Source organism: Solanum stenotomum, chromosome 10 (genome assembly GCF_019186545.1).
Source record: "Solanum stenotomum isolate F172 chromosome 10, ASM1918654v1, whole genome shotgun sequence".
Lineage (NCBI taxonomy): Eukaryota > Viridiplantae > Streptophyta > Magnoliopsida > Solanales > Solanaceae > Solanum > Solanum stenotomum.
In genome coordinates this window covers 10525385-10546124 of record NC_064291.1, presented here as the reverse complement: position 1 = coordinate 10546124, position 20740 = coordinate 10525385, and the positions used below count along the sequence as shown (strand labels likewise).

The following is a 20740-nucleotide window of genomic DNA, read 5'->3' as shown; positions in this document are numbered from 1 at the left end:
GAAAATAAGGTTTCTCTTTTCTCAATGTAAAAATACATTTTTTGGGTTGAGATGATTTCTCAAAGGGGACTTCTTTAAGAGGTAACGACTTTGTACTCAATCTTTGTGAAAACTGTTTTAACTTTTCTCAAAATGATATTCTCTTTCTTCATGTAAAAATGAAACATTTGGGAAATACTTAGTTTCCTTATACTCTTGCTTAAATCTTGGTTAAGTATTCTCAAACTCTTCTTTACTTTCTCAAAACTCAATCTAAACAATTATGTTTTTTTAAAAGATTCTCAATAAGAACTCAATGAATACTCAGAAATAGGGTTCATGCTGGAAAAATAGGCATGAACAATCAACTCAAGAATCTCAATGCAAGATATAGCCAGGAAATAAAATTCAATAATCAATAACTCAGAACACAATATCAACTCACCTCAAGAAAACTCAAATCTAAGGAGAGAATCCTAGATTACTCTTTTACTGATTTAAAATTAGATGTCGGACGTGAGGATGAACTATTCCAACACTATGATTGTAACATCCGACAATTTAAAATGAATATGAAGAAGCTTGAAATTGGAAGTAGTCATTTTTGGAAAAAAATTCAGAATTTGGAAATTCGGCCAAGTGTGGAAATCAGTGAGTTTTTGGCCAACTTTGAGCAGTCATAACTCCTAGGTCAGGATGATCCAGGAGTAGTTCCAGTTATGTTTGGAAATCCCTTGGAACGATCTTTCCAACGCCACCAGTTTGCTCGATTCCGAGTGCGTATGAGCGAGTTATGCCCTTTGAAAGTTGGGGAGTTGGCAGGGAGTCCGTCCGGAAATTTAAGGGCATTTCGGTCTTTTCACAAACCTTTTCTTTTGAGGTTTTATTGTTGTGTTAGGCTGATTGTGGATCATTTTTGTTCCATTTTAAAAGAGTAAGAGTTAGGGTTCTTGAGTGAAGAAGAGAAGAAGAGAGAAAGAAGAGAAGAAGAAGAAGAAGTGGGAGCTAGGGTTGTGGATGCAAGACGTTTTCTTCATCAAATTTCTTAGGGAATCTTAGTAAAGGTATGGGAGTTCTTTATCTAGGGCAAGCTATCACCCTAGATCCAATTTCAAATGGTTTTCAACTTTTCCAAAGTTTGTGAAAAAGCCTAATTTATACTCAAACTCAAGGGTTCTTGCATGAAACGATTTCAAATGATAAGTTATGATATTATTGATGTTTATTTGATGTTTTAAGATGAAAAACTCCATGAATCCTTGTATTCTACAAAACCCCAAAATGTGTTTATGAAGTGGGTCTATTTCTATAAATTCAAAGTTGATGGAATTATGTGTAAAGTGAATTGTATTGATATCTCTTGTGTTGTTTAATGTTTATTCATGATTAATTGTTGATAATGGGTGAATTAAGGGTGGTAAGCCTTATGAGTGAAGTATTGGTGATTGCTTGGATTTTTGGTGATTTTGGCTATGGCTTTGAATTATGGTAAGAAAGCTTGAACTCTCTTTATTGAATTAATTGTTGTTGGTAGGTTGAATCCACCTTTGGTGGAAGTGTTATATCTTGTTCTTGTGTGGTATTATTGTGAATTGTAGCCATGAAGGCATTGGGGAAGTTGTTGCATAATGTTGGAATATTGTATTATTGTGAATTGAGGCCATGAAGGGCATTATATGAGTGTTATTGTATTGTTATATTATTATATATGAATGAGGCTATATGTAAAGTCCTATATGAAGCTATATGTAAAGTTTTATGTGAAGCTATATGTGAAGGTATGATGTGAATGAGTTTTATGTGAAGCTATATGTGAAGGTATGATGTGAATGAGTTTTATGTGAAGCTATATGTGAAGGTATGATGTGAATGAGTTTTATGTGAAGCTATATGTGAAGGTATGATGTGAATGAGTTTTATGTGAAGCTATATGTGAAGGTATGATGTGAATGAGTTTTATGTGAAGCTATATGTGAAGGTATGATGTGAATGAGTTTTATGTGAAGCTATATGTGAAGGTATGATGTGAATGAGTTTTATGTGAAGCTATATGTGAAGGTATGATGTGAATGAGTTTTATGTGAAGCTATATGTGAAGGTATGATGTGAATGAGTTTTATGTGAAGCTATATGTGAAGGTATGATGTGAATGAGTTTTATGTGATGCTATATGTGAAGGTATGATGTGAATGAGTTTTATGTGATCTTGTGATGATCCTATGTAAAGTGGATAGCATTGTGAGTTAAAGTATGATTTCTCATGATGTATATATGAAATGATGTTGGATTATGAAGTATCCTTAAATGAAAATGTTGTGACTTGGTTGGTAGACTAAAGTGTCCCTCCTTGTTACTTAAAGTCTTGAATGCATGAATGTGTGAAATGGGCAGAACTAAGAAATGGTGCCCTTTCTATAAATGCTAAAAGAGGAATTCTAGGCCAAGACTTGAATCGGCAAAACTAAGAAATGGTGCCCTTTCATAAGTCTAGCTTTCCTAAGTAAATGTAAAACCATGAAATCGGTAGACCTAATGGTGGTAGCCCTTCTCATGTGTGAAATGATGAACCTTGGACCGGCAGGCTTAAGGCACCCTTAATGAAAAATCGGTAGGCCTAAGGCACCCTTCCAGGGGGATTTAATGAGCTATCCTTATGAACCTTGATTGGCCATGACTAAGAAATGGGGCCTTTCTTGGGAAGAGGTACTATGAGTTGGTTGAACTAGAAAAGGAACCTTCTCTAAGTACATATGTGATTGAATACTCTATGGGAAACAAGGCTAGCACCGAGTGGATGTGGTTAGGAAGGTGGCCTAGTTGAGTATGAGATTAGGCACAATGAACTTCCTTGGACATCCCCTAAACCATGTGCCTACATGGGTTGCTTACTAGTTCTACCTTTGGCAAGTAGAACAACCTCCACGGAGTAGGATAGACTCCGGATTCCATACCTAGCTAGTATGGTCTATGTCGGTTATGCCTATTCCCATCATGTGGGATGTGCACTCTAGTTATTGGATAGGTTCTACAACGTGTAGGTAGTAGTATGGGATGCTATCTACACATGGCACGAGTAGGCTTTGAAGATACTAAAGTGAGTTCCCTAAGTCTAACGACTATTATGTGAAAGTCCCCTTATGTGCTTGAATGTCTCCAAAATGGTTTCTTAAAGAATGTTGGCCTATTGATGTTATGTTGTAAAGGAAATGTCCTTATCTAAGGTAATCTTGAGGAACACTTAAGTGTGCTTGAAGAGGTTGTATGGGCGGTCACTTCTTGTCTTACTCAAGTGTGTCTTAAGATTATATTAGGTAGAGGTCCTATGGTAATGAAATGACATGTGTTCTTTTAAAGTTAAGCATGAGTTGTATATGGACATATGTTGATTATATGTATGGTGGGCTATGGTCTTATATGTTAATGTTGACTTGTATTATGTCTCTTATACTTGTAAAGGAAAGGTTTTATCAAATTGATATGAAAGCATTTATTCTTTGAAAATGTCCTTTTTGACATGTTTTTGCATGGTCTCCATACTTAGTACTTAATTGTGCTAACCCCTTTCTTTCCCTTTTTTGAACTAAAGTGTAGGGATTTGGAGAAGATGACATGTCATGGCTTTGATAGGTTTCTAAGTGTTGAAGATGAAGACTTGGTGAGTCCTCATAGATTCGAGGACAATACCCAATACGTTCTTTTATGTCTTTTAGTATTGTTTAAGTTGTGTACGGGATTAGTCCCGAAATTTGTACTCTAAAGTATTAGATGGTTTTGAGACATCATGTATAAAGTCTAGAAAGTCTTCCGCTTGCTATTATTTTTTTTTAAATGTTTTCTTGGTAAAGAAAGTTTTAATTCCTTATGGTTTTAGTGTCTATGCGATGAATGAATGTTAAGAGGCTTGTATTAGACCTCTTCGAGGTCAAGTACGCCGGTTACAACTAGGGGGTGATCCCGGGTCGTGAAAATGATAGCCTTGCATACCTGGAAATGAAGTTCTTGGCGAAATTGATGAAACTCGAAGAAAGCTTGAAACCCTAGATTTTATCCTCTTGGAACCTTGCTCTAATGACTTTGAAGTGTTAATGAACGTAAAAGAACTGACTAACACTTTATAAGCCCTTAACTAGGTATAAAATGTCATGGTTTAGGCTTAGAATAGGGATTAAAATGACGTAGTTTAAGTATCAAATGCATAGGGGAAAGACCAAAATGACCCCAAATTAATAACTGATAGAGTGACCTCAAGGAAGTCTTCACGGACCGTTTAAGGCTTCGTGGTCCATGAAACACTTCACCGGTCGTATAGCCATCATTAAACCTTCATCTATCTGACAATGTTTTACTAAGATAGGCAAAACATTTTACTCTGAACTCGAAATGTGGCAAATTGGGTGGCGTTGAAAAGAGGACTCAAAAAACATTAATTTAATAAGTCATGGACTACCTAATTCATTATTTTATGAGATCATTATTGTTTGATTTTTACCCAAGTAAAAAATCTTACTGAGACTCAATCAGTAAGAAAGCTTTCAACTCAACTTTGTGCTATGGTTTTCTTGTGACCTTAGGGGTTGTTTGGTGTGATGGATTAAAAATAATAGTGATGGGATAAAAAAAAATTATCTTGTTTGGTTGCCATATTTGGGATAACTTATCCCACCATTTATATCATACTAATGAGATAAGTTATCCCAGGATAGCTAACCTCAGGATAACTAATCCTGGGATAACTTGTTCACAACCAAACGACCCCTTAATTCATATAAAAAATCATTCTCACACCAAATAATTGACCTTAAAACCTAAGAACAATTGAGAATTACTCAGTACGATCTTATACACAAATGAAGAATGGTTAGAGTCTTAACTTAAAAAAATTCGGGATGTTACAATATCTCTCCCTTGAGATCATTCATCCTCAAATGATGGTTGGACTGAGAATAGAAAGGAAAGTAGTTACTATTACTATCTTTCTGACTTCTGAGCTTGCCTACTAACATAGGCAGAATTGATTTATACTAAGAGTTCGAAATTGTCTATAGTACGTAAGTCAAGAACAATATTCTTTGGACATAGTCACGCTCTATCTGAAGTTATCTTACATGAAACATAAATATTTGGGCATGAAGTAAAAATGGGACTATTATGGCTTAAGCAGTACAATTGCTAGCTTTCAAGCCTAGCAACACCTGTAAACCATGCCCTCCTTTATGAATACCGCACCTCATTAGCTACAACTAACTCCTACAAGAGTTTATGACTACTCTTACCAAGGTCTAAGTTAAATTGTCTACTCTTATTGTGTTCAAGTCTAACCTATAAATCACAAGATGCTAAACATGAGATGTTTATACTAATCTAAACCACAAGATTCAGGTTTTATGCCTCTATAGGAAATCACATCCCAAGAATGCTATTTCTTATCACTACATTCAACAAAACTTTGAGTCCTATTCAAGAAGCATCTAATGCATCATGTATTCATCAACATGTAACGACACCGCATTCAACCCTAGTACTATAGTAAATCCATGGACTCCTACTAACCAATCATTCTAAGAATTCCTCCTCTTCTCGTCATCTCTATCAATTGAAATTTTATGCATCACTATCAGAAACTAACTAACTACTTTCACCTAATTATTACTCATAATAAAACTTCATTCATCCTTCTTCCACTTTTATAACCTTAGATGGAATAATCACACTACTGCTACCAACATAAGAAACATCAACATTCTCCTTCTATCATGACTCAACTACTATCATTAACATCATTCTCTAACTAAAAGGATCATTGAAAGAGCTTTGAGGAGAAAGATCATAAGCACAATTCATTCAAGAATCTTGAAATAAGAATATGCATGACATAAAATTATGTTTCTAGCCATTGAGATCAAATCATGAATTTGTAATACTGAGCATACTATGAGACATGAGTGCTTATATGAATAGGTTCATACCATGAGGATAATATCCATAACTTTATGGAGTAATATTGAGATCAATGGGATAAAGTCTTTTCCCCTCATTCTCATAACTTGCATAGATATGAATCTCTCTGCAGTTTATGAACACAGGTTATGGACATAATTCTTATAATAGAAATATCAATAAGATATTGGAATGACTAAACTTTGAGGAATACACAAGATTATGCATGAATGAAATGATATATTTTTAAAACTCTTTTTGAAAACATCGCTACATGATTCTCTACACTTGACTTTGTTCTTCATCTTATCATCTCCCTTTTAGGTCAACTGGTCTACATTCGCTTTACTCTAATAATCAGGAAAGGATTATCTCATGGTTGGTGAACTCTTCATGTGAAGGTACTAAGGTTCCTTCTAAGACATCTTTCTAAGATGCTTCTCTTAACCTCTTCTCGTTGGCTTATAAGGCAGCTTCATCTAACTCTTAAGGGGAAAAAATGCTTACATCAGCCTATTCCACATTAAAAGCTTAAATATACTATATAGGGACAGATAAAAATCATTAACTTAATTGGAACCTCGTCTTACTACATGCGATCTCAGGTACACCTCTTAATACTCTTGCTAATCTATGAATTAACCACGCTACCTTGGTCTCATATACGAGTCATAATACCACACTTGTACCACTCATACTTATCAAAAAGTAACACCTTAATATTTCACCTAATTTATGTCAAACCTACTAGATCAGATCTCAAACTAGCATCATAACCCTCATGTTGTCATCCTTTTTATCACGACACTCATCTCAAATTCAAGCTTAGTGTATTTTACTGAACACGGATATCAATATAATTTCTGGCTTACTATACTAACTTCTTACTACTAGATAAAATAAAGAAACACTCACCCACTAAGATCTTATGACAAGTAGTCTATCTTTAACTCTCAGTCTACCTATTTATATATTACTATCACTTTTTTTACAACCAAAGTACTTTTTACCCTTTCACTATACATTATTGCCTAATAAGTTTTGTAACCCTCTGAATACCATAGAGCTCTCCCTTCAAAAATCATAAGCTTAGCCTAGGTCTATCACCTTATGAATAGTCTGTTCTTTTATTCAATACTTATACTTGTCTTCACTAACACAATGTTACATCAATATAAACTCCCTTCTGGTTAAAGTATACTCTAACCCATCCTAAAAAGTAACTATTCATCTACCTTTTATCATGAAATTCAGACAAAAATTATTATTCCTTAGCCTACACATAAAGGAAAAATCTTCATTAATGACTTACATGGCACATGACTGCAACTACACACTTTACTCAATAACTATCCTTATTTATTAGGTTAATAGACCTCTAAATGCATACATCTAACTCAAGGCACTTCTACTACTACTGCTTATAACATCGTAACTAATAATATCCTTTCGGATGAAAACACTATCTAAGCTCTACAACATACTTCCCCCTTAATAGGTATAACCTGAATTAAGGCTTAGAGAAGAGAGTCTGGGAGTACATCTCACTTTTAGCTCAAACACACGATTCATATGAATAAGAGTGCATTCTTTTGAATATAAACACTTAAGCTTACTCTCGGGCTTCTCTCAAGCCCCTCTACAGTCTCACGACTTTCTAAAGATTTTTTCTTAGAGTAATTCATCGATAAGGATAAAACCTTTGCTTTTCAAACTTGAGTATGAGGGCTAGTGAATAGATTTGAGAAAAGCACAAGTTTGAATAAGTTCTTTATGACATTAGTTGTATTGCACGATTCAGAGTATTAAAGAAAGGAAACTTTTCTAAAATGTTTGTAGTCTCTCATTTATAGAAGTGGGTCCCTCACAACCATAAATAAGATCCTGTTGAAACAACTTTATAGACACCCTAGGAAACTTGAACTGTGTTCTCTGATACCAAGTTTGTCTTACTCCGAGCCTACATCCTAGATGTGGTCAGCACTCGAGAACTATTGGTGGTCTCCAAGTGAACCCTTGGCCTAACTAACTACTTAGCAGAAGACTTACTGAAGAGATAATAGGTTTAAAAACAAAATTTAGAACATTTAAACTCGGAGTAAATAATCAACTCAAACTGTCTGTAAGATATTCAACGACATAATTATAATAGTTTGTAAAAAAATTTCAAGGAAAAGTAAATACTAATAGACTTTTCCACTATTTCTATCTATGAAGCCTCTATTACTCAAGATGGATGTCGGGACAAGACCCATGACATCTCAAGACAACTAACTAGAAAATAAAAGTGAAGTCCCCCAGAATGCAAGGAGGCTAACAAAAAACTAGCTAAAATGTAGAGTGATCTCAACGAAGTGCATGTTGATGATCCTAAATACTTGTATCTGCATCATAAAAAGATGCAGGTCGAATGACATCAGTACATTGAATGTACGAGTAGGTAATATAGCCGAAGTAAAATAACTAAATGAGAGGATGGAAATAGATAAAATATACTCAAGCTAGATGTAAAGAAATAAAAGACTTAAATCATTTAAAGTTTTAGAAAATACTTACTCATCTCTGAACTCAACATAATAAGAGTTATATGAAAAAATAATTTATCTCTATTGGGTGATTCTCTAACTGGCAACCATTACTATGAGCTACATGATAATACAATGTCTTGTCCACGTTGCCAGAAATGTCCTATATCGTGATGATATATAGAACCTCTCAACTAAGTGGATCTTCTAATAAATAATGATTCATCTAAAAAGTATGATCATGTATCCATGTTGGCAAGACATGGTTTATGGGGGTTGTGAGTTGTCTGAACCTCCCCTATATTGGTGTTCAATACTACTCTCACTAATATATATTCTTGCTCAAATGTATAAAATATGATCTTTCTATGGTTTGAGATAATTTCTCAAACTATCTCTAACACTCATTGCTCACTTAGAAAACAAAGTCTCTCTTTTCTCAATGTAAAAATACATTTTTTGGGTTGAGATAATTTCTCAAAAAGGGCCTCTTTAAGAGGTAACTGCTATGTACTCAATCATTTTGAAAACTCTTTTAAATTTTCTCAAAATAGTATTCTCTTTCTTCATGTAAAAATGAAACATTTGGAAAATACTTTTATGCTGTTACTTAAAATCTTGGTTAAGCTTTCTCAAACTTCTCTTTACTTTCTCAAAACTCAGTTTAAATAATTATGTTTTGTTTAAAAGATTCTCAATAAGAACTCAATGAATACTCGGAAAAATAGGGTTTATGCTGCAAACTAGACATGAACAATCAACTGAAGAATCTCAATGCAAGATATAGCAAACTCAATAATCAGGAAATAGAATTCAATAATCAATAACTCAAGAACTCAGAACTTAATATCAACTCATCTCAAGAATACTCAAATCTAAGGATAGAACCTTAGATTACTCTTTTACTTGTTGAAAGTAGATGTAGGGAGTGAGGACGAACTAGTACAACACTATGATAGCCTTACATACCTAGAAGAATGACGTTTTGGGCAAAACTCAAAGAAAGCTTGAAACCTTAGTTTTTCTTCTCTTGGAACATTACTCTAATGACTTGAACTGTTAATGAATGTAAAATAACTGATTAACCCTTTCTAAGACCTTAAATAGGTGTAAAACATCATGTTTTAGGCTAAGAATATGGATTAAAACGATATAGTTTAAGTAACAAATGCATAAAGGAAAGACCTAAAGAAAACCAATGCAAGGCAAGAACCCGATTATGGATGCTTTGCTAGTAGACCCCCGTCCCCAACTTAATACTGATGGAGTTCCCTTCAAGGAAGGCTTCATGGACCGTTTAAGGCTCTAGGGTCCGTGAAACATTTACTGGCCATATAGCCATCCGTGAACCTTTGTTTGTCTGACAAGGTCTTACTAAAATGGGCATAACTTTTTACTCCAAACTCTAAATGAGGCAAACGTTGTGGAGTTATAAAGAGGACTCAAAGATCTTTAATTTGATAGGTTATGGTCCATCTAAATCATTATGTGCCGAGAGATATGATCATTTGAAGTGGACCCAAGTAAAATCTCATATTGAAACTTAATCGGTAAGAAAGCTTTCAACTCAACTTTGTGGTAGGATTTCTTGTGACCTTAATTCATATTCAAAATTATTCCCACACTAAATATTTTACCTTAACACCTAAGAAAAATTAAGAATCACTCGGTACAATCTTATACACAATTGAAGAATGGTTCGAGTCTTAACTTAGAAATTTTGGGATTATTACAAGCTAGTAAGTACGAAAATTATGATAGTTACAACAAGTGAGGAAATGGGTACATTTAAATCTGAACATTAGGAAATGGCTGGCGTGTTCCGCCCTCATGATGATCCATGTATGCATGTTGTTTCTGTTATGTATGGAATTGTGTAACTATTTAAAAGGAACCAAGATTTTTTGGAAATGGTTACACTTCTGTCTCATATTGATCTATCAGTGGAATTTTTCCGACCTTATAGCTCAGAGATTAAAAAAAACTTAAGATCGCAAATCCGGACCTTAATGAGATATTGAATACTTTACTAGATAAGCTCATATGCTAAGACTAGTATCACCTTTACTGTGTCATTCTGATATGTGTGGTTGTTTGATCCATAAAAACAGTCCTACCACTTTTGGGGCATTCACTTTATTATGCCTGAAAGTGAAAGAATCCTTCATGTTTTGGCGGAAAAAGCATGTGAAAAGATTTCTGACACTAATGACCTGATGTGTGCCCCCATATAATAAATTCTCTAGACCTGTGAAGGCACCTGATTTGACTAATCAAGCGTCAGTTCTTGAGTGAAAATTTGTCACGCCTCAAAACTGGAGAGGACGGCACTAGCCTTGATACAAACTTAATCGAGAAGTCGACTAATTAACATCTCAAACTATAACACTTCAGCCAATTACGGTGTCTATTACAACCATTCGTATTAACAAGGTCTTAACACAATAAAATCTAGAAAATATAAGGTCAACTAGGCCATAATAAAACCATCTGAGCAATGGAAAGTCAACAAGGCCATAAAACTAAATAGAATTAAATTGTAAAAACATGTTCACAAAAGTTTCTAAAAAGTAACAAACTAAGTTCACTGGATAGGGCCCTGGCTTACCCATGCAGTGCGTCAAAACTCAATTCTATAAGAACTAGAACATGGCTCTAGAAAGAAATGAGCATATCAACTTTAAGTTGAGTCTGAACTCCTACTATAATTGACAATAGGAGTCTCTACATGCACCTGTTATACAAATGTAGTGTCTCCAAGCAAAGAAGCGTCAGTACGAAAGACATATACTGATATGTAAGGCTGAAAGCTGTAAAAATAAGTATATCAAGGATATTGAATCAAAGTTAGGGATAGAAATAATCTGAAACTCTGGAAGCTAAAATCTAATAACAACTTACTCTTTCTACGTTGTCAAAACTCTGAATCGTCATGAGTTGCACCCACACTACCCTCCGATGGGAGAACCAACTAACAACTCAAGCTTAATCTAACGACTAATTAAGAACCAAGTCATGATATAAATACTAAGAACATAGTCTTAAAACAATCAAAAGCGATAACCAATGAGGAAATACAACTTCCTAAAGCCTGAAAGTCATTGTATTTCATATTCATTGATGATTCGGGTGGTGTTTCATGTCATATTTATGATAGCTCATGGACCCTCCTCTGTTAAAGTTATTTTTAAAACCAGGTCATAATATTTCATATGTATTTTTTTATGAGTAAAATATATTTTCATTATAAAAATTTATACATATTTCTCAGAGTATATTTTAAAGAAAGCTTATTCACTCAAAACATTTCCTACAAACGTTTACAAATTATCCTTACAAACATAGATATGATTTTCAAAGAAAATTTGCTTTTATCATGTAAACTCAAAATATCATTATATTTCAGACAGTTGTGAGCGTAGACTCATTAATAGTGCAGGTCTATAGATTTCGAGTAAAGTATCATACTTGTTTGAGACAGACATATAGTTTATCTATTTATGATCATATTAGTATATATAAATTATTTTGAGAGGTTTATTTAGCATCGAGAGGACACAAATTCAGAAAATTCAAGTCACATTACTGTGTCCTGCCATAGAAGTTGAGCACACGGCTAGTCGGTCATCACCTTTAGTCCAAGAGGCTTAGTAGTGGATCCACATTAGATAGATAGGTTCTATACCCATGAGCTCGTGTGTGTGTGTGTCACATCTATGACGTATTTCTATGCATGTCTAACAAAAAAGGGATCAAGTTATTTCAGAAAATATATTCAACCAACCCCAATCCTTTTTCCTATTAACATCGTAGAAGATTTCACAAATCCTTTATCACTTAGTTTTCGACTTTCCGGGAACGTCTTAGCTAATGAATTAATAGTTCGAACTGGCCAGTTTTATCATTTATGGATTCATAGATATGTTGATTTCTCATATTTAAAATGTTAGACATGTTTTCAGCTCAAATCCATAAAAATAATTTTATATTTTTAGATGATAAAAGTTCTTTAAAATATTTGCATCTCGTTTTACGTATCTCTCTTCTCAATCTAAAGTATTCAACTATCATGTTTCAGTTTATCAGTTTTAGAACATGTCCCACCTTTTTAATTGAAACATCTTAGTTTATATAATTTGGTAACTTATTTTAGTCTATCTTCAATGTTATTCATTTATCTCAATATATGTTTAGTTTCAACACTTGTTTCATTAGACTATTTTCAATATCGTACATTTCATGTACTGATGTTATTTGACGCTGCATCAGGATCGACATAGGACGCATCATTAGGATTAATCACCTTTCATCTAGCATTTTAAATGTCTCCTCACTTTCAGTAATTAGAGGATTCATAGACGAGTAAGTTCAGTTATAACTTTGACCATTGTTTTACATGCATATGAATATTATAGATATTTCAGATTTTTAACTATAAAGTTATTGAGTTCGTTTCAAAGTTACTGCACCCTCATCTTTTAAAAAATATTCATATAGTGTTACAGTATTTAGTTAGTAGAAGGTTAGACCAAGGGGTTTCTTGGGATCAGGAATGTTCCCAAGTGTCGGTCACGTTTAAATGTACACTTGGGGAGTGACAAATTTGATATTAGAGCACAGAGTTCAAATGTCCAAGGAAGTCTATGAAGTTGTGTCAATATGATCTTATTTATGATTGTGAGGGATAGTGGTGAAGCCAAAATTTTTATTAAGGGTGTCCAAGAATAGTGGTGTGTGACTATAAAAATAAAACAAAAAACATATTGTGTTATTTGGGGTTTGAACCTAGAACTCCTTCATTCAAATGGATACCCATTACCACTGCGCAAAAGACATAGCTTTTGTGAAGGGTGTCCAACTTTAAATATATATCCTCTAAATGTAGAATTTGACATATATATACAACGTAATATTCCGACGAAGGGTGTCCAATTGGACACCTAGGTTTAACACCTCGGAATCAAGAAGTCTAGAAAAAAAGAGCCAAGTGGGAGGTCACCAGCCCATAACTGAGCCATGGAACCCTTCATGGAGCCCTTCACAGGCCGTGAAGGGCACCACGGCTCGTGGTGGTGCTCGTGTAGCCTTCCAGAGGCTGGCCAAGTGAAGCTCCCCCTCTCACGAGCCCTTAGACAACTCGTGGTGGTGGCCGTGAAGGGGAGGAAGAACTCCCTATGCCACTAGTCTAGGGTCACGACTGCCCAGATGGCTCTGGACCCTAAGATGGCTCGTAAGGGCCTCCATCTGGAGGTTCGCGTCAGTTGTAAGCTAGGTGTCAATTGGGTCTTTTCCAAATTATTTTCCTAGAACCCATATATAAGTGATCTTAACCCTAAATTCAACCCATTAAAATCATTCTCTCAAATTTACAAAATAAGATCAAGTTTCTTCCTCCCAAATATTTCTCTCTCTAGAAACTTGAAGAAGAAGAGTTCAATCTAGGGTTTCAAGCCAAGTCTCCAATTCCTCCATTGAATATAAGCAATTGGCATTGAGGTATGATAGTTTTCATCTATGGATTCCTTTCATTCATTGAGTTCCCAAATTCTCCTATTTTCAGAGCTAGAAATCTCTAATTGAGTTAGGGTTTTTCTTCTATGTTATAGGTTTTCTTTATTATTGATTTAAATCATTGAATTATGATCTCTTATGCATGAATTGAGTTCATTCTATGGTTTTATGATGATTCCCCATGAACCCATGTTTTCCAAGTTATGAGCATATGATGTGGGTTTTGAATTATGAAAGAAGAGATTATGAAATTAAGCATGTTCTTATGGAATTTATGTAAATGTCTTAAGGATGCTTTGAGAGTGAAGTATGAATGATGATGTTGTTGTTGTGTTGTTGAAAGGATTTATCATATACACATGAAAGCATGATTGTGAAAGGTCTTCACACCTAAAATGAACCGATAATTAAGGAGTTATGATAATGTTGAGGCAAGAGGCGATTACACATGCCCTCTATTGAATGACAAGAGGTGATTACCCATGTCATATGATGTAAGGACAAAGAGGCGATTACCCATGCTCCTTTAAGAGCTAAGATGAAAAGGATCAAGAACTATTCCGTGGAAGTTAAGCTTAGTACCGAGTGGACAAGTGGCGATTACCCAAGTCCGATTGTCTAGATAGACATTAGCTAGTGGATCCACAATAGCTAGAAGTTCATGGTCCTTACCTTGTCAACTAGGACAACTCTTTTCGGTGTGGGAGACACCGGATTCCATGTTGATAGCTCACATGGTCTTATATGTCGGTTAAGGCTACTTTCCAAAAGCAAGTTATGATGAACTAAGATTACTTCAAGAAGTATCTCTCATATGTTTTAAGATGATGTTCACTTGCATTGATCTTGTTTTATGACTTATGTTTTCTAACTCACAAGATTCATGTTTTAGCTTAATCATTGCATGCTCATGAAAATGTCCTATTTTAGCATGTTTTAAATGTTTTTATGCATGACTATCATACTTGGTACATATTTTGTACTAACGCATACTCTTGCCTACATTTCCCCAAATATAGGGTCTGACAGTCAAGGTTCTTAGTTTCGTGGCTAGAGGTTGATTTGAGAGAGTTCGAGCTTCGGTGAGTCCTCATGCTTCGAGGACTGGACTTTCACTGTTTTCAATATTTCTTTACTATCAGTTTTGGACATGATGTATGGGCTAGGCCCAAATTCATTCTTATGTACTAGATGGCCTTGGGACGATGTTTAGATTTTCGCTTAACTTTATAGAACTTTGATATCTTGAAATGGTCTTTTAAATCTCCTTATTCTATTATCTTGTATTATGAAAGCTAAGTGGCTTGTATGTAGCCTCTCGTGGTCTTGTACGCCATGTTACGCCTAGGGGCTACCTTGGATCGTGATGCTGGGGTGGCTGTAACTACGCCACTGGTGAGGGACCCACTTCTATAAATAAGAGACTACAAACATTTAAGAATCCACTTCTTTCATACTCTAGATCGTGCAACAGAGTTGTCCTCTAAAAAAACTTATACAAATTGGTGCATTGCTCTAAATCCTCCAACGAGTGAAGTTCATTAGTACGATTTTTAACATTATTCAATTCGAAAAGATGCATTCAATAAGTCAGTAATGAGGTGTTCCCAACCTTGTAGCTTTGGGGTCAGATGAACATAAGCTCACGGGTCCGGACCTTCAGAAGATGTTGACAACTTTATCGGACAAGCTCGTGTAAAGGCCGATATCACTGTTGTTGCATCATATCTGATTTGCCTTCAATATCCACGTGTCACCATGCGATGCGTCTAGTTGTGAAATCCTAATTTTAAACTAAACATAATAATTAGTGGAAGAGTACACTCAAGTTCATGATAATATCAAGTGTTTTTTATTCACAATTTATGTGATGAAATGCAAATTATGCTTTAAATAAGAATGTTGAAAGTTTTTCCATTTTCATTTTTTGTTATAACACATCCTCTTTGCCCATTTATTAGGAATAAGAAGTTACAAAGAAAATGACAAGTAAAAAGAGAAACAAAAACATGAAATAAAACAAAAAATGATGAAGTAATTAAAGAAAGGAAAGTTAGGTTTTTCTCTCTATATATATGTGATTGTTTTGCCCTCCCAAAATAAGGAAAGTAGTTGTGCATATCACATGGGAGATTGTCTGTGCCAAAAGAACCTTTAAAGATGCATTGAACAAGGCCATACAATATATAGGACAAAAAGGAATTAATAGGGGAACATATCGTGAAATTAAAAATCTTAATCAAGATATTATGAATATTTTTTTGTTTTTCTTTATAATTTTCGTCCCCATTATTATTTTTTAATTATTATAGATAAGATATAAGAGTGTAATCCCTTAAGATCAGCACCCTCTTAAATCAAATAAAATATTTCTTTTGACCTTTTGGCTGTGACAATTCAATTATTATTACTCATGAAGAAGTGTTTGAAATCTCTTACACGTAACTTAAATCAATCTAAGAGGGAAAACATGTGAAAAACGATGAACAACAATCGTACAAACAAGTTACTTTAGATTATTCATGCAGGTGACCTTCTCAAGAAATATGCAAATTTATTTGCCTCCTACTAAACAATTAAAGGCCATTTGAACAATATTTGAAAAATAGGACAATAATGAAATCTGCAGCAACAAAAATAAGGGACTGTGATGGCAACCAACAAGGGTTGTGATGGAGTAGTAAGTACCCCTTATGGTTCCTTAATCAGTGATCTCGGATTCAAGTCCCCTGGGTATGAAGTCAGCTTTGTTAGGGAGCATTTTACCTCTAATATGAAATTTTCTGATGAAATTCAAATTCAGTCGGACTCCAATGTGGGTACCGAACACACGGGCGAAAAACTAAAAAAAAAAGAACTTATCCCATCTATCAATTTTGCACATGCTAAATGCAATTATTGAAGCGTCATTCGAATCAAAAGACATGTCTCATCAAAAAGACTTATGTCCTACATGATTTATTTCTTTAAGCATTTGATATAAAAAAAATAACAAAAAAAAAAAAAACTTATATATAATGAATCAACCAATTTGAATTCACACCTAACTAATCTTGATATGCAAATTAATGAATAGATTCACTAAGAAGGATAAAAATACTTTCATAAACATATCAACCGCCTTACCACACTCTTTGGTTATATATCCCAAAGTGATAAACGAATAGTTGTAAGATCGAAGTAATTGATTATGAGCTTACAAAGTAGAAAATGCTAGTATACCATTCTACTAGAATTGGACCAGTGAGAAACCAATGAAAAATATGACGTTGATTTGAATCTTCATTTTGGGAACATCTTTGTTCTTGATGACCCTTTATATACCAAATTTCTATTGAAAATCTTACGGAAAATACTTTATCATAAACACTATTTTCCCTTCGACTTGCCATATTTTAGTCATGATCCAGAGAAAGTAAAAACCAGAGCGCTACACTTTTGAGATACTGACATCCTATTTTATCAACTACCATACCTTTACTCATTTGATCATGAAAATGCGATGTAAATTTGAATTAATATTATTCACTCATACACAATGACAAAATAGGTATATGTGAAAGACCTAAGAGTATATTTGTCCCAAAAAAAAAAGATTTAAAGAAGGAAAACAGAAACCATCTGAGCTTTCCGAATCCTACATACATAGCTACAAGCTTCAAGCTTGGTCTCTGAAAATCTCCCTTCTCAACTCTCTTTTCCAAGAAAATGGTATGTTGAGGAAAATTAAAAGATTATACATATCTCCTCTATAACATATATTATATCACACCCTTTCTAACCTTCTAATATGTACGTATATATACTGATAAATTTCGAGGTATTATACTTGATTTTGCAAGTCCTTTGAGCTAATGAAAGTCCCATGAAAACCATATGGAACTCTTGAAGGTAGCTTGACAGTGGCTTCTAATTCTAGAGTCATGGCATTCACAATTTGTAGTTCTGATTTCCATGTCTTTTCATCATGGCAAAATGCAAGAATGTATCCGTCATCTTCTTTCTCTGAGTTCACATTTCTTGGTAAAAATAATGGTTCACCTCCATATCGTTTATCTCCATATATATGTTTTTTAATTTCCCCTGTTGATAAGTCGACTTTTGCAAATCCAGATACTTTCGGCCATGGCTCTGCAATTGCAAGATAAGCGAATTGTGTTTTTCTACCAAGTTTGTTTCTGTTCACCATTCCAGCTTCTAAATTTACCTGATCTGAGGGTGAAAGTAGTTGTCGTCTTGTCGACTCTCCGGTCTTCAAATTGAGCCTTATTTCTGATAATACACTCTTTAAATTCTCACTACATTCATTGAAAATTGAGTCTGGTGGTGTCATGCATGAACCAATAACAACGACTTCATCTGTTTCTGGCTCTTCCCAAGCATTCCATAGATGAAAACAGAACGTTTCGGGTGATTCTACCCAAATAATATTATCAGAATCTTTAGCATTTTTGGGTAGAATTCCGAACCTTGATTTCTTATTTTTGTCATAAATCACAGGGGAGCCTCCTTTGATCATTTCCTGAAGCTTGAACACAACTTGCTGATCAGGAATTACAACGTAATTCTCAGTAATCGCAAAATCATGCATCATCGTTGGAACATCCAGTGGGATTTCAACGTCGGGCGATTTTTCCCCGTCCGGAGAAAACTTGAAGGATTTCAAGTAAGGCTTCTGAACTACATCGTAGCTCAAAGCAAAAAGCTCACCCGAAACTGGATCAATTTTCGGGTGAGCTATCATTGTGCTTTTCAATTGATCATCGAAATTGTACCTACCAACTGTTTGAAGATCGCCAGAAGGCAATACTTGAACATTATAAGGTACATCATCTTCAGACATTGCTAGAAGTCTGTTATTAAAGTAAACCAATCCAGCATTAGCTACTCCAGTCCCATGGCTATGATCCACAAGCCCGAAAACTCCACGGGCATAGAACAACAATAGCCTCGCAATTCCAGAATGACCATGAAGCTCACCAATAGCTTTAGGAAAAACAGGGCGACCCAATTCACGCTCTTGAACTAATCTTTCCGTTTCAGTAAAACGGCAAGAATAGCTCACTGAACCATTTTCGACAGTGACGGCATGAACCATGCCGTCACCGTCAAAAAGATGATGACCGGCAATCGGTTCGAAAAGCGGGTTCGCCCCATTCCGAACATAAACCCCGTTAATGCAATCAGGGATCGTCCCTATAACGGGAAGATTATGCCGGACTGATTGCTCCGGTACCGGAGCAAAGTTACCGGCGATTTGTACACGTGGGTCTGCCGTTTTAGGAAGTGGGTTTTGTAGTTCGCGTGAGACTAACGCGCTTTCTACTATATCTAAAGCTTTTGCTGCTGCCTTTTGGAAAAAATTCCAATCAGGTGTTTGAAATTGTGGTTGTTTTTTGGGGGTATTGTTTTGTTTTGGGAAAGTGAGTAAAGCAGAATGGATTTTAGTTTTTATTGTGTGATTTTTCATGGAGATTGATTTTGAAGGAAGGGTGAAATCAAGTGAATAGGAAGTAGATGGTGAAAAAGAGTGAGAAACTCCATAATTTGCAATTGTAGAAGTCATTATTTTTTCCTTCTTTGAAGAGAGGAAAAAAGAAAGGGAGAAATGAGAATTGTTGGGGTTGGGTAGAAGAGAGGGAAAGAAAAGGGTTTAAATAGAAGAAAATGTTTTGAGGAAAAAAAGGGAGTGTGTATGGTGAAGAGGGGAACGAAGGTCCACCTTAGACATCTAAGAGAAGAGCACGTGGTGGTATTTGTGAGAAGGTCATTTGGGAGCAACATAAGGGGTAGGGGTATTAATGTCAAACTCATAAATCGAAAATTGAATTAAATAAAAAGAAAAATATTGAAAATAGTTTGAACTTGAACAAATTATAAGTTTTGTCACCGAATGATTAGTATTTGGCAGCCTTAAAAATATCCATCTATTTTATTAACTAAACTTAGATACACTCCCGATAAAATTTTTAATAAAAACGAGAGAAGTGTTGAAAGTACCCCTAAACCTGGCGAGAATTTATGAGGTGAATTTCAATTATATTGAAAAATCAGGGGTGTATTTAAGTTTTGTTAGTCGAGTAAATGAGTGTTTTTAAGGCTGTTAATAGTTCGAAGATGAAACTAATAATTTGCGTCGAGTTTAGGAGTGTTCTCAATACTTTTCTTTTAAATAAATAGAAGAAAAAAGTTGATACTCCCTTCATTCCATTTTATATGATGTAGTTTGATATGCTGAGTATATGGTTTCTTGCATATACAGTAAAATCTCTACAAATTAATATAGGTGGGACCATGAAATTTTAATATTTTATAGAGATATTATTTTAATCGATAAATTAATATTTATTAATTTAAAGAATGGTTTGAGATTTAATGAAGGTTAATTTTGATTATATCAAAATCACTGTATCTTACTAATTTATGTATCATATTTATTGATTTCACATTAAAAAAATATTATACATAAAGTATTACGAATACATCAAAATCGTTATATCTTACTAATTTCAACCTTGTGATGCTGGGATAATAAGAGTTTTCAAGATGCATTATAGAACAGATTTCATCGTAGGATATTAGAAGGCTATGAAGTGGGACAAACTGATCAAACAAAGATTAATGTTTTGGATGCTATCAATTTTGCAATCCCAGTTTGGACAACAAATGTTCAGCAAGAGACAATAGCAAATTATTTTCGACACTATAAAATTCGTTCGGGGGATGCAATATCAGAAAATTTCAATGAACTTACTCGTGAAAATGTCATTCATGAACTTAAGATCATG

At 34.6% G+C, this 20740-nt stretch overlaps 1 protein-coding gene across 2 annotated transcripts in view; it reads right to left on the bottom strand.

Moving 5' to 3' along the window:
• The window catches only part of LOC125878340 (9-cis-epoxycarotenoid dioxygenase NCED2, chloroplastic), a 785333-nt gene extending 765740 nt beyond the window's left edge, over positions 1-19593 (bottom strand). The window contains exon 1 of one of the 2 annotated variants that reach the window (XM_049559576.1): positions 17782-19593. In XM_049559576.1, the coding sequence (XP_049415533.1) occupies positions 17782-19518 (1737 nt within the window). In that variant the 5' untranslated portion in view covers positions 19519-19593. Of the gene's footprint in view, positions 1-17450 lie in introns of those variants that run through there. The other variant, XM_049559577.1, reaches the window with a different exon arrangement.
• Positions 19594-20740: the final 1147 nt, after the last annotated feature.